The sequence below is a fragment of the Polistes fuscatus genome, unplaced genomic scaffold (assembly GCF_010416935.1).
Source record: "Polistes fuscatus isolate 324 unplaced genomic scaffold, CU_Pfus_HIC Scaffold19, whole genome shotgun sequence".
Classification (NCBI taxonomy): domain Eukaryota; kingdom Metazoa; phylum Arthropoda; class Insecta; order Hymenoptera; family Vespidae; genus Polistes; species Polistes fuscatus.
Window position 1 is genome coordinate 383485 of NW_025113095.1, and position 15983 is coordinate 399467.

Consider the following 15983-nt stretch of genomic DNA (forward strand, 5'->3'; position numbering starts at 1 on the left):
ACAAATTTTTAATATGGAAAATCAATTTTTGAGAAAAATTATGCTTTTTTTCTTACACACGCTAATTGATACTTTTTACAGATATGTTTATGAAATTTGAAACAATGTAATATACATAAATCATTTTAATCAAAATTATAGTTGACTTTTGGTTGAATATAGACCAGATTTACTTAACGTAATATTTATTTATTAATTAGGAAATGTACATAATTTGCAACGGTAAGAAACATAAATATTCATCATTATTTTTTCTTGAATACATCAACAAGAAAAAGAGAGAGAGAGAGAGAGAGATGAAGTTAATTAAGTTGGACGACACTAACTCATTGATCCACAAAATTGAAATTTGAATTCTAATCACATAGTAGGTGTACGTCACGTTTCAAGGCTTGAACTTAACACTTAACGTGCCAAAGCTTATTTCGATATGTAAATGTGTGGTAGCGTTCGCATGTGTGCGTGAACGTGGATAGATTTTTTGTTAATATATTTTCTTGGCTCAACTTGGAACAAGCACACAGTTCTTATAACAGATTATTTTTAGAAATAATTATGCACGCGGATATTTCCCATAGTTACTTAGAATTCGAGATTAGAAATCGCTACGTAGAATTTTAGAAGTTAGTTTGAAGGATTTATTTTGTTAAATTATTCGTAGAGAATTTAAGATGAAAATTTCTATTACAATTTAACGCGTAATATTCGTAACAAAGTTCTAACAATTGGCATTGGTCCATTTGCGGAAAAATATGGGAAACGTTGCGCAGATTACGTTTAGAAATTTTCCGTTTAGAAACGACGACACTCAGCTTGGAATAAACGAATTTTTAAATAAATATATATATATTTAATAATATAATTAATATATAAATATTATAATATTATTAATAATATAAATAATATATAAATATTATAATATATATATTGTAATATTATTAATAATCTAAATAATATATATATTGTAATATTATTAATAATCTAAATAATATATAAATATTATAATATATATAATAATATTTAATTGTACATTATATATTTAAAAAGTTATTTTACAAATGACTTCATTAATTTTCAATTAGTAATTATATTTATTTAACTGAATTGAAATAATCATTTTTAAATTAAATTCAAGAGAAATGTGGCCTCTTAATTAGTTTAAAAACACAATTGAATTATGATACATTCTTTTCGTGCAAATAATTCATAAATTAAATTACAAATTATATTCTTCTGTCTGAAATATTTGTATATTAAAAATCTAACCTAAAATCACATATTCTTATTACTTTTTTTTTTATAGAAACTGAATATAAAATCTAACAGAAGTAAGAAAATACGGTAAATGATTGATTCAGATGAAACAAACAAGCCGAAGAAGAAGTAACCTTCGTAAATGAAAAGAAACAGAGATAGACATATAGTATGCTTCATTAGAGATCTAATATCTTGAAGTTAGTTGGAAATAACGAACATTAGTATGATATAGACAGATTGTGTATGGCTTATAAAATCGTTTGCGTAACTCGATTGAAAATACGGTTCTGTTTCCGCTTGTTTAATCTTAGATCGGATCTCCTCATTCGTGTTTTACAATTAGACTGACTCGTGCCAATGTTGATGACGTTTCTCTATCTCGAAGGCTAACGAACAAAAAAAGAAAAAAAAAGAAAAAAGAAAAGAAAAAAAATAAATAATATTACAACGAACCAAAAGAAATAGAAAATATCATTCGTTTCATTTCCACCTGATCGTTTTTAAATCGATATCATCATTCATAAATTCTCTCCTCCTACGCGAAAAAGACTACAACAAAAAAAAAAAAAGAAACACATTAATAAATTTATTCGTAAGATAAGAAACAAAAAAAAAAGAAACTTCGATTATTAATACGCGATTAATAAATAATTCATCGATCATTCCTGATTTATTGATGATAATTAGATCTCGATCGTGGTTTATATCCTTGTCGTTGTTAGATCATATAGAAAAAAAAAAAAAAAAAATTGAAAAAAAATCGATTAGAATGAAGAGAGTAGAGGAGACTAGAGAGATACGGATGAGGAAAATAACTAGAAGAGTATTATTTACATTTTACAACTACGTATTCTCTATGACGATTACAAAGTGAAATCGTATAGGAGGCGTCTAACTGTCTGGGCAAGCAAATCTCCCACTGGCTGTCGTCCAAAGACCAACGAGAGGAGTCTCTCAATCATTCCTATAATTTACTTCAATAGTGAGAAAAAAATATATAAGAAAGTGAAAAAGAAATCATCTCTCAACGTCGAATATCAACGATTAACGTTTAATACGTTAAATACGAATTTTTATTTTTCATTCAAACCACCTTTTTGTTCTATTTTCTTTTCTACGAGCGTCATCGATCACGAGTTTCTTCTACGTTTTCTTTTTTCTTGTTTTTTTTTATTTATTTATTTATGAATAGAAAGATTAAGAAAAATAATGAAGCAGACTATGTGCAATTCTCTTCTTTCTTTTGGGATTTCTTTTCGAGTATTATTCTCGTTTCAAGTTGAACAACAAAAGTAAAATGATTTAGAAAAAGGGGAAGAAGAGTAGTAGTGGCTCGTGTAGAAGAATTCTAAGTAAGAAACGTAGAAGAAGAATAAGGAGAAAGAGAGAGAGAAAGAGAGAGAGAGAGACAAGTGCGTTTCTCTAAATACATCTTCGTGCTTTCTCGCGGTGCAATCTGCATAGCCAAAAGAAGATGCACCTTCCTAACAATCGGTGAAACTAAAACGAAACGATCTAACGAACGTAAACAATTTTCTATTATAGTACCGAAATTATTGGATGCGAAGATATAAATCGTTTATCGTTTAAATCAAATGACGAATTTATTTCGACTTGAAACAACAAATTTTCTAACATATAAACGTTTCGAATTTAGATCAACGTTGGATAATCATTTTGTTTATTCTTTCTTTTATTTTTAACGTAAATGATAAATTTTTGTATACGTTTAATTAAATCGTTGCAGTAAACGTAAAAGAAAAACAAATAAATCGTCGTTGCGTCATAAGTAAAATAGAAATTAAAAAAAAAAAAAGCAAAAAGAAATCATCCCTGGTGGGGATCGAACCCACGACCTTTGGATTAGAAGTCCAACGCGCTATCCTCTGCGCCACAGGGACTTGGTGATGAGTGCTGCGTACCGACAGTATTTCAAAAAAAAGATTAATTTTAACCCTTGATTACCAGATGTCGCTACTATTACTATGCAACGTATACAGTAGCGTATCATAGTAAATGAACGATAAGAATTTAAATGACATTTTTTTCTTAATCATTTAATATAATAAACATAATAATAACAATAAATTCATACAATTTTTCTAATATTTCATTAACTTTACTGTTTATTCTTTTGAAGTGTATACAAAATGAAGATTAAAATCGACGTCTAATCTAATGTTTCTAAATTTTATATTTACTTGAAATTAAGGTTATGTGTAATATCGATAAAAAAACAAACTGTTTACAGGTAAAAAGTAAAAGATATTAATATGTCCTTAAATTCATAATATTTCTAAAAATAATAAGTAAACATAGATATTTTTAAGATGACATTAAGCGTGGGCCATTAATGTTACATCCCTGAATTGCAAGTGTGCAAATCCGTAGGAACGGAACGATCAACACAGAGGGAACCAAACCGAAGTATAGACTCTACAGGCGTGTTTAGTACATATATATATGTATGTAGAGTTCTACATGTATGTATCTGTTTCTCTCTCTCTCTCTCTCTCTCCTTCTGTCTATCACCTTTCCAAACGATTGATCTATCCTAGTCTGTGGCGCCCGTCGACGAAGCATCATAAACAAAGTGCGTGTTGCCCCGTGCCTAGCATGCATATGAGTAATAAATGTGATTGTATGTGAGTGCAACTGTAAGCGTCGTGTATGTGTGTGTATGTGTGTGTTGCAGGCAAGGAGACGCATCGCGCGTCGTTGCATTTTGCGTGGTTCCTCGGAGAGTGTGTACGATAAGGATAAGAAAAATTGCACTGATTGTCATTTGACGTTTATCAAACAGTGAATAAAAAGAACGTAATTAATAGTAATAATAAGAAGGAAAAGAGAGAAGAAGAAAGAAAAATGGGAAGGAAAACGACGAAAACGAAAATGAAGTATTTCGAGGGAAACAGAGAAAGGGAGAGAGAGTGAGAGAGAAAGAAAGAGAGTGGAACCAAAAAAGAAAGGATAGAAAAGTAAAAGGAAGAAAAGAATAGAAAAGAAAGGAAAGGAAAGGAAAGAAAAGGAAGAGACGCGTGTGTTGTGATTTCCGTGCGCGCGTAAGAGAGAGAGAGAGAGAAGTGAATGTAATATAGAGAGAAAGAGGGGAAGAACAAGATGGCGGGCGAGAAACATATGACAAAGAACGGCGGACTACCGCCGTGGCCGAGGGCGATGTTCGCTCGGTTGTTCCTCGTCTCTGGGTATTGCTGATCCTGGTAAATACAGGTTTTCGGGATAGATAAAGGGGTGTTTTTTGGCACCGGTAGTGATGCTCCTTTCGAACGGGAGTTTTCTATAGAAAACGAGAAAGAAAGGAAGAGCGAGCAAGAGGGAAATAGTGTATGTGTGTGTGTAAAAGAAAGAGAGAGAGAGAGAGGGTTAGATAGAAGGGGTGGAAGAAAAGGTAGATAGAAGAGGGGAATCGTGACTGCCAAGAGAGTCGGTGATCCTGTGACCGAAGGAGCCATGACTACGCGTGGAGAATGGGCTCGATCGCATCGGTGTTGCAATGGCATTGCTCGGAGTGCGCTCTGATAAATCCAACGGAGAGCGCCCGATGCGCCAGGTGCGGCCTGGCACGAATCAGGAGCGATGACGAGAGGGCTAACAGACGACTCAGCAGCGGAGAGGAGTTGAACTCCGAGCGCGGGGAACCTCCTCCGCGCCGGATGAGACAGTTACGTCGTAAGAAGGAGGGGAAGAAAGACCTCGAGGAGATCGACGGAGAGGAAGAAGAAGAAGAAGAAGAAGGGGAACAGGAGGAAGAAGAACGGGCCCAGGAGGAACCGGTGCCACTGGAGGACCAGGAGGAGGAGGGGTTCAACCCGCCAAAGAGGAAGCTATTGCTATTGCTAATGCTGCTTCTTCTTCTTCTTCATCATCGTCCTCCTCCTCGTCGTCGCCCTCGTCCTCCTCCTCCTCGTCGTCGTCGTCGCCGTCGTCCTCAGAATCCTTACCACCTACTCCACCACCGAGACTCAATTTTCACAGACTCGGTACCACTAACTCTGCTACCACCACTACCATCACCGCCACAGCCGCCACCACCACCACCACCATCACCACCATTGATGAGAATCATCCAACAACTGATCTCGAGGATACTACGATCGTCCGCGAGCCCAACGATTCCCTTGCAGTAGGCTTTTTCAACGGTGAGGAGATCTCGTTCCCTCACCATTTTATCCTATTTGTTTCCATTTATTTTTTCTTTTTCTTTCCTTTTTTTTTTATACTTTTCTCTTCGTTCTTGCCATCCCGATGTCTAGTTTCATCAGTATATCGATGGAAAACTCTTCCCCGTCTATGAAAACATTGCATGCAATTCCTTGTTTATATCGTGTTGATGAGAATTATGATCAACAAATCTTGTTGTGATCTTGGCATTGGGAATGAAATTATATTTAGGACACACGTATTCTTTCTTTGTATATTATTAATATGTTTTTGAATTATATATTTATATCTTTGTCATAGGAATAACCGATATTCATTGTATCTATGACTTCTTCTTGTTCCTTTATTGTTTTATTTTGGTACACGATATATTATTGTCAATATTATTTCAAACAAACCGTTACATAGATTATTTATTTTGTATTTTTTTTTCTCTATCTCTTTCCAAAGATTTCTTCAAAGACAATTCTATCTATTATTTGTTAATGTTTAATAGACATTTTTCTTTCTATTTATTTTGTAGCATTCATAAGAATTCGTCTGTACCCAATGATCTTAAGAAGAGATCGCATTATGGTTCATGGAGTGGGAGTATCTCCGACAAAGAGCCACTTAAACGATCCACTTCTGTACCTTCCTTAGTGACACGGTGGACCTGCATTCGTTGTTTGTTGGATAATAGTTGTAGCTCCACATTGGTTTGTGCGGCCTGTGATGCTAGTTTTTCTATAGCCCAGCTCGACGAAAGACACATTGGAAGGGCAAGGAAGGGCAAAAAACTGAATCAGTGTAAAATCAAACAAGAACCTAAAGTAGAATTGTTGAAAAATGCAGTATTTGGAAATTTGACCAAAAATTTGAATGCTGGCTATAGTATAACTTATGCTCCTGCTAATGCAAAGAGAGTTTATAACAAAGGTAATTTGTATTTAAGTGATGATTGTAATTATACGTACATATATCTAGATACAAGATGATTGAATTATGATAATAATTTAAATCTATTAGGTATGGCACAATTGACAAGTATTAGTCGCAGCGAAAGAGGAAGAAACGTACGCGAGGAGTGGACATTACCTACGCTCGAAACAATGGATCCAACGTCGCTTCCCTACTCAGATAATGCAGAAACTTCTCAACGTTCTCCAAAACGTCACAGTCCTTCTATGTACGAAAGAGTTAAATCCAAAGTGAGTCGTTCTTTGTCTAATGGCTCAGTTGTGCAAAAGCTCTCCGATCTTGTTATTCAAAGACCCACCAGCTTAGTAGTGTCAGAAGCACAGGATGATGCGTTGTGGAGTTGCGATAATTGTACTCTCGATAATGCATCTGGATTGGAGCAATGCGAAGCGTGTGAAGCACCTAGAAGCCCAGCACCGTGCAGTGGTGTTGTTATAAGTGTTCCTGCTTGGGAGACGCGTGCGCTCTCTTCGGCAGGTCCACTCTCTTATAGACGATCTTTCTCTGATGTTAATTCTATTACAAATGTTACTCAGAGGAAGACCATCAATCGTAGGAGTCTTAATGACGAAGAACCACCAGCGGTACCTCCACATTCCATTGGTTTCACTTCAAAACCAAAGTATTCTTATATAGGTATCAGCGAGCCTGACGTTCCACCACCATTGCCAAAGAAGCAAAGCAGCAAATTAGGTTTACTAGCCACCAAGGCACATAGCGAAGCTACCAGTCCTGTTAGTGATGTAGCCAGTGTGAGTCCTTTAAAACGTATGTGGACGTGTCAAAAGTGTTCTTATGCCTACAATCCCCTGTGGTCTGTGGCTTGCGATATTTGTGGTTCCCCTAGATCACCACCTTCTCTCACGCAACCTAGTTTAATAACCGTGACGAAGGATGGAGCTAGTTGTCCTATGCGAGTGCAGTCTCCCATAATAGTGTCACGAGACAGTGTCAGATATATCCCACCAAAGTCAGCTACCTTAGCTACCGCAGAGTCTGATTTGGACGATCAGTTGGATCCTCCTTCTCCGGCCTGGACTTGTAAGAAGTGTACATTACTTAATGCCGCTTCGCGTACCACATGCGAAGCATGCGGCGGCTCCAAACTTAAAAGCATCATGCACTTAGAAGACGCTACGTTAAGGAAAGGGGAGAGTTGGGTATGCCCCTCTTGTACATTAAGAAATCCGCTGTCAGCACAAACTTGTAATGCTTGTAAGACGTTAGCAGACTTTTTAGAAGTGCCCAAGGACAATAGAATTCAAGGACAAAGAAGTCCAAGTCCAAGACTTTGTCAACTTGCTAATTCAAAGTTGTTACTCCAAGGTATAGAAATTCCGTACGAAGAAACGGTTCCTCGATAGCTGACAAGAGACATTCAAGATCCAAAGATCCAAGTCATACTCAAGTAAGAACTTTCTTTTGTTTTTTCGAAGGGGGAGAGTAATGTTTTATTTTTTATGCCCTTTTGTTTCTCTGATAATGTCACGTGATTTATTTTTCTACCTTTTACAGTGGCAATGTAAGTTGTGTACTTATGAAAATAAGAGTACAAACAGAACTTGCGAAATGTGCCAAAACTCGAAGACCTTATCCGAAGCATCAGGTGATAGACCTAGAATTATCGAGCCTGGCACTAGTACTCTTACAATGCAACGCCAGGAAAGTGTGGTGATGGAAAATTTAAGACAATTGGAGGAAAGAGAAGCATTAGAAAAATGGGAGCGTATAGTACGTTATTGTAAAGAGGTAAATATCAAAACTTTATCCATTTGAACCAAGTTAAAAAACCCTAGACAAATTATCAAGTTTTTATCTAATACTTAAAATTTTTGTTTTTCATAACATTTGTGACTCGAAAGTTCATTCCTGCTTTAACACAAGAATGCCATTCCTCTCAGTTTTGCACGAGTTCCGTTCATGGTGTATCTACACGATCGATTTTCCTTAGATCGAATTTAATGTTGTCTTCTCATTTGTGCCTTGGTCTACCTAATGGCCTTTTGCTACTCGATTTTTCTATCAACACTATATAATAATATTAATATTTTAATGATCAATTAATATTTTTAGACGAACGAGCCCTTCGTTGACGATTCATTTCCGCCAGCTCCAAAATCTTTGTACTATAATCCCGCGGATACGAAAGATAATCACGTAGTTCAATGGAGAAGACCTCATCAAATAAATGTTGACTCGAGCGTAGATTCTAAACTGCCATGGGCTGTTTTTAGAACACCCTTGCCATCGGATATTTCGCAAGGAGTATTAGGAAATTGTTGGTTGCTTTCGGCATTAGCCGTATTGGCGGAAAGCGACGAACTTGTTAGAAGAGTTCTCGTGATGAGAGAAACGTGTCCTGAAGGAGCTTATCAAGTTAGATTGTGTAAGGATGGAAAGTGGACAACCGTATTAGTAGATGATCTCTTGCCGTGCGATAAAAGAGGCCACCTAGTGTATTCACAGGCAAAAAGAAAACAATTGTGGGTACCATTGATCGAAAAGGCTGTTGCTAAAATTCATGGCTGTTACGAAGCATTGGTATCTGGTAGAGCTATAGAAGGTTTAGCTACGTTGACCGGTGCACCATGCGAAAGCGTGCCCTTGCAACCTTCAGCATTACCAAGCGAAGATGAACTTGATAAGGATTTAATTTGGGCACAACTCTTGTCGTCAAGACAAGCTATGTTTTTGATGGGTGCTAGTTGTGGAGGTGGTAATATGAAGGTTGATGAAGAAGAGTATCAACGAAGAGGTTTAAGACCGAGGTTAGATACTATATGCACTTAAATAATTTCCTAATTACAAAAATAAATATAATTTTAAATATTTCAATTGTTATTCCAGGCATGCGTATTCTGTTCTTGATGTACGTGACGTTCAGGTGAGTTACAAATTAATATTGCAATCACATTTGACAATAGAATTCAACTGAAATGGAATCATTTTCTTCAGGGAATACGTTTGTTGAGACTACGAAATCCTTGGGGTCATTACAGTTGGAAAGGAGATTGGTCCGACGATAGTCCAATATGGACACCGCAATTACGAGAAATGTTAATGCCGCATGGTGCTTCTGACGGTGTATTTTGGATTTCCTTTGACGACGTATTAAAATATTTCGATTGTATTGATATATGCAAGACGAGAGTCGGTTGGAGCGAAGTTAGATTACGTGGTACGCTCCCACCGTTATCATCTCTGAGGCATTTATCATGTGTATTGTTAACGGTATTAGAACCAACCGAGACTGAGTTCACATTATTCCAAGAAGGTCAAAGGTAGGAATATAATTATTACCTTGACCCTTGCTGTCTCTCTGTATGCGTATGCGTATCGAGTATGAAAAATGAGATATTTATTCTTAAGAATTTTTCTTTCTTTTTCCTTTTATTTTTTTGATATGATACCATAGGAATTCCGAAAAATCGCAACGTTCTCAGTTAGATCTATGTGTGGTTGTATTTCGTACACGATCACCAGCAGCACCAGAAGTGGGGAGATTGGTTGAGCATAGCAAACGGCAGGTACGAGGATTCGTTGGGTGTCACAAAATGTTAGAAAGAGATTTGTACATAGTCGTATGTTTGGCATTTAATCATTGGCATACCGGTATGGAGGACACGTCAAGTTATCCGGAATATGTTCTTGCAATACATAGCTCTAAAAGACTTTTAGTAGAACAAATTTCTCCTCCTGCATTCGTTTTAGCCGATGCTATTATAAGTTTAACGTTAGCAAAAGGACAGCGACACGAGGTAAAGTAAAATTTTCTTTCTTTTTTTTTTTTTTCAACCTCTTAATTGGGTAACATGAAATGTTTTATTTGCATATAAATATGAATAAATAAATTCCCCGGTTAAAAGGCTATAAATATATTTCTTTGAAAAAGATTTGAAAATATTAATCAAGGTAATTTAATTGTTTCTTTTTAGGGAAGAGAAGGTATGACAGCATATTATTTAACTAAAGGATGGGCTGGTTTGGTGGTAATGGTGGAAAATCGTCATGTTAATAAATGGATACATGTAAAATGTGACTGCCATGAAAGCTATAACGTTGTGTCCACAAGAGGACAGCTCAGAACTGCCGATAGTGTTCCCCCACTTCACAGGTAAATTATATATTTCTTATTTTACATAATTATTATTATTATATAATTTATTATATAATTAAATGAATTATCATTTAATTGGTGGAATTTGTTTTTTTTTACAGACAAGTTATCATAGTCTTAACACAATTGGAAGGTAGCGGAGGTTTTTCAATAGCACATCGACTCACTCACCGATTAGCTAACAGTGGAAATTTGCACGATTGGGGACCACCCGATACCCAACATCATCCTCAAATAGATACTCAGGTCGAAGGTTTACACAGTCCTCGTTTAATCACGTGAAATTGAAAATAGTGTGTTTACGACTGACTTTCGTTTAAACGCAAGGGCGACGCGTTTGAAGAAAAATATAACAAATACAGTAAAAGTGCCCACTTTGCTCCCAAAAATATCTTTTATTATTATTATTAATAGCGAAAAAGAAAAGAACAACATACGTTGAAAGAGATTTCGACTGAAGAGAAGATTTGAAGTGAACAAAATTTCTAAAAACGAACAAATATGAAAGAAAGAACAACAAAAAAACTAATATTAAAAACAATTACGTAGAAAGATTCTCCAAGGCATAGTTAAAACATCATCCCAGAATAATTAAAAAGAATAAAATAAAATAAAATAAAATAAAATAAAACATTTTTGTGCTTTCTAATCGACGGTAATATCACGAACAAAAGAAAAGAAAGAAAAGTTTTCCTTAGGGAAGCAGATTACGCTCGGCACGCGAAAGACAGAATACAATAATTACAAAAAAATTAAATAAATAAATAAAAAAAGGAAAAAAAAGAAGAAATAATAATAATAATAATAATAATAATAATAATAGTAATATTAATATTAATATTAATAGGATGGTTCACCGAAGTTAACAAATTGATAACATTTTCTTCTTTGCATTCTTGTATGATTAATCTCGATTTCGCGTTCTGAACGAGAAAGCACTTACTTTAAAAAAAAAGAACATACAAAGGAACAAAAAAAAATCAAGTAAAAATAAAAGGATAAAAAAAAAATCGGGTGCTGATTATTATTAGAATATCTCTGCTGGAACCATTGATTCATAAACAAACAAACAAACAAACAAACAAACAAAAATAATTAAGAAAATAATAAAAAGAAAAAATATTTATGCGAAGTAACAAATACACACAAGTTGAAAAATCTAGAAGTTGTTGCGTTGAGATCGATGCACGCTATCTTTCCAGATAATAATTACTGCCAAAGGTCTATACAAACAGATTAAATATATTAGAACACGCATTTAAAATTAAAAAAAGAAAAAAAAGAAAAAGATTGTTTTTAAAAACGGACGGACGTTGTCTCTTTTGCGTGTGCGTAGGTGCAATAGCTTAAATTTTACAATTTCACAATAAATATATATATTTCATTCCAATAACTTCTTTTGTAAAAATGGAAAAAAAAAGACGGAATGAATTTTCTTCTAAATATAATACGAAAATAAAAAATGATAATAAAAAATATTTGCACTTTTATCTATTATTATTATTATTATTATTATTATTATTGTTGTTATTATTATTATTGTTATTATTATTATTATTATATTATCTACTGTATTTCATTTGAAAATTACCGAAAGTGTTGGTGGTGTGCATTAATATCAACGAAACGGCTTGTGTAACGACACACACTCTTTGCTTGTTAATAATATAAAACCAAACCAAAAAAAAAAAGAATAAATATGAAAGAAAAAGAAGAAGAAGAATTATTTTCTCAACTTAACATTTAAGCATCATTCATAAGAAATGAAATGACAAGTAAGAATTAAAAATAAAAAGAAAATAAAACCTAAATGAAAAATAAAATAAAATAAAGTAATAATATATAATGTAAAAAAAAAAATAATAAAAAGAAAAGAAAAATAATTGATATCTTCTAGAAATCATAAATAAGGATTTGTAAGAGCACGATGCATAATATAATAATACTACGATAAAAAAAACAACATTGTTTTTTTGGAATTGCTTCGAGTTTTGCTTAAAGAGAACGACGTAATGTAATAGAAATGAAAATACGATTTAACAATTTCTCATTTCTCACTGTTTGCCTATCGTGCATTGTATCGCTGAAAGAATCGCTTTACATTACATAAAGGTGATGATGATGATGATGGTGATGATGATAATGATAATGATAATGATAATGATGATGACGATGACGATTATAATTACGATGATGATGATGATGATGATGATGATGATGATGATAATGATGATGATGATAATGACGATGATGATGATGATGATGATGATTATGATGATAATAATAATGATTGAGGCTCATTCGACATGTACAAATGTAAGGAGGAGAAGATGAACTTTTGAAAGAAAAAAGTTCTTGAAATAATTCATTGATTATTCTAGCGTGTCGTTTTCCTTGCCTAAATTATTTTAGTTTCCATCTCTTAAATGGATGCAGTGCTTATTTATTAAAGTTGAGGTAGCACATTGCTACAGAACCAAAGACCCGTTTCAGGAATCTTAAAACGATGTTAATAACATGTAACATTATTGACGCGTTCACTGCCATTCTATGCAATTTATTTGATTCGATTGTGTTTCTATTTTACTTTTTTCATTTTTAATTGTATTTATTTTGTGTGCTTGTTTTACTCGCTCTCTCTCTTTCTCTTTCTTGCTCTCTCTTTTGCTCTCTATCTTTTTATTTATTTTATTACATTATATTTGAATAGATGAAAAGGAAAGGGGTACAAGTAATTTTTTTCTTTTATAATAAACTGGACATTGTTTAGTTTGTAATTCTGCACTTATCTCAAATTAAAAACAAATGTTACACTTGTATTCCTTTCCTTTTCAAGCCACTCATTTTAATGATTTTTAGTAAAAATATTCGAATTTGACTGTATTTTTTACACACTTATGCAAAAGTGCATGTAACATTGATAATTAATAAGTAATTGTAAGAGCAAGTATGGCAGTTAGCGATGTTACAAAACCGAATTTAGCTGATTTGCGTGCGAGTCAGCTCTCCTCTCTTACATTTTCTTTTTTATTTATTTTAACATATCTTTTGTATTCCTAAAGAATCAACAGTGCCGCTGTAATTCACAAGAATAATAATAATAATAAGAAGAAGAAGAAGAAGAATAAAAAAAGGAAAGGAAATGAGAACAAAAATTAGAGCACACATTGAAATTATTTTTTGTTGATTCATAAATTTGTAATAATAATAAAAATATGAAAAGAGAGAGATAATGTTTAGGAACACGTTTAGAGTATGATTACTACACTATTTACATACATACATGCATACCATAAATACACAAATACATGAATATGTATTTATTTACCGATATAAAAAAAAAAAAAAGAACAAAAAAGAAATAAGCATTTTGTGATCTTCGACGTGTTGAAGAAGTTTCCATTCATCGTAGCTTATATATCATTTTCCATTGAATAATTAAAGAAAAGAAAAAAAAAAACAAACAAATGGAAAATCGTAACGATCTAACATGGCATTGCCTTTTGTATTGCGAAATAAAAAAAAAAAAAAAAAAAATGTTAACTTGCAATAACGACACGAAAATGTTCTCCTCTTCTACGTTCGATTATTAACAATCGATTATTATAATTAGCAATTTAAGAATTGTTATTGAGATAAATATAACATCGTCGAGTTGATACCGTATTTTCACCGAGGTTCATACTTACACGCATACACACAAAGACATTTACACAAATTTAAACAAAAAATATAAAATAAAAAGAGAAGAAAAGAGGAACACAAAATAATAAGGAAATAAAACACCATAAATTGTCTGTAAAAGAATGGAGGAAAGAATAAATGTAAGAATCGTTTTCGATATTACTCAAACGCTATAATAATAATAATAATAATAATAATAGTAATAATGATAATGATAATATAATAATAATATAATAATAATAATAATTCTATGTATAACGAGTCTCTCTAAGGAAGAAATATTTATTAAAAAGTTCGAATATGTAAAACTTCTTTCTTTCTTTTTTTTCTTTTTCTTTTTCTTTTTTCTTTTTTTTTTTTTTTAATATTTCATCTTTGTTTATTATAGTTTTATTTATTATTTTTTTATTATTTTTCTTAGAAACCAAATTTTTCTACTCAAAAAACTCGAATGCATTTTATGACTTCGACTGGTTAAACTGCCATTATCAAATTATTTTTCTTATGGTTTTTGTTGTCGATGAGAATAAACACACATGACCGATAGATAAATAATAAATAAATCGATTGACATATAAAAGAACGTTCTTTTTCTACGTACATATATACGTATAAATAAATATATGTATATATGTATTTAGGTATGTATGCATATATGTATGTATCTATGTACGTCGAATATAGAAAAATTAGGCCAAGTTTTACGGAAATCTAACAACTCTCAAATGATCAAATTTCAAATAAATTTAATCTGAATATTTTCTCATTAATTAATCAATTAACTAATCAATTAATTTATGGTATTTCATAATATTTTATTTCTCGTTCTTGTGTTTTTTTTTTGTTGGTCGAGTTTATTAAATTGTTTCATGTGGAAAGCATAATAAATATTATTTCAATATACAAATAACAAAATTATAGGATTCGTACGGTTTTTAACTAAAAAAAAAAACATCCGATTATTAATTAATTTATTATTTATAATTTCGATGGTTGTTAGGTGGTTCTGCACAACTTGACCTAATTGTTCGAATCTCATTTTCTGCACGCAATGAATGCCGTGATGTGACAATATAGTAATCGCTGTGATCAGACTACGACGATGATCTTAATCCGAATGAACGTGTCTAAACGATGCTTTTATTTTTCGTCGTTCGACGAAAAAACAAGCAATAGAGTTTCACCAAAAAATTTAACCAGGAAAAAGAAATAAGAAATAATAATAATAATAATAATAATAATACCTAAATAATAATAATAATAATAATACTAATAATAATAATCCTAAAAAAAAAAAATACAACAAAAATAGTACAAAATACTAACTTGCTACACATACATTGGTTTAATTTCTTTCATGGTGAACGAGGAATTACATTTCATGATAAAATATGATAATAATAATTAATAATAATAATAATAATAATGATAATTATAATTATAATTATAATAATAATAATGAATGCTAGTACGCGATTTCGAAAAGAAAAAAAAAAAAGAATATCGAAACATCTTAAAATTATTTATAATTGCCAAGCCTTTTCCGAGTATCTAAAATATTAGAATATAATTAGAAATTACGAGAGAAAGAAAGAGAGAAAGAGAGAGAGATAGGAAAAAACACGAAAGCTCGGTTTAAAATTGGATCGTTTAATATGAAAATTGTAAGTCGATTTTTAAAAATAAAAAAATAAAGAAAACAAGACATAATCGTCATTAATTATAAATAAAACATCATAATTATGTTTTCTCGATTTTTTTGTTGTTGTCAAAAATCGACTTG

At 32.5% G+C, this 15983-nt stretch overlaps 1 protein-coding gene and 1 non-coding gene across 2 annotated transcripts; one reads left to right on the forward strand and one right to left on the reverse strand.

Annotated features, from left to right (window-relative positions):
- Positions 1-3085: 3085 nt before the first annotated feature.
- On the reverse strand, positions 3086-3158 carry Trnar-ucu. The gene has a single exon. It is a non-coding gene; the product is annotated as a tRNA-Arg (tRNA).
- A 1061-nt stretch (positions 3159-4219) lies between these two features.
- LOC122515702 (calpain-D-like) lies at positions 4220-11602 on the forward strand. Its single transcript, XM_043633114.1, is given in 11 exon segments — positions 4220-5401; positions 5963-6357; positions 6448-7701; positions 7704-7807; positions 7915-8148; positions 8473-9167; positions 9247-9283; positions 9355-9680; positions 9815-10157; positions 10335-10513; positions 10618-11602. Coding segments are annotated over 11 exon segments (4404 nt in total). The 5' UTR covers positions 4220-4745; the 3' UTR covers positions 10799-11602.
- The last annotated feature ends 4381 nt before the right edge of the window (positions 11603-15983 follow it).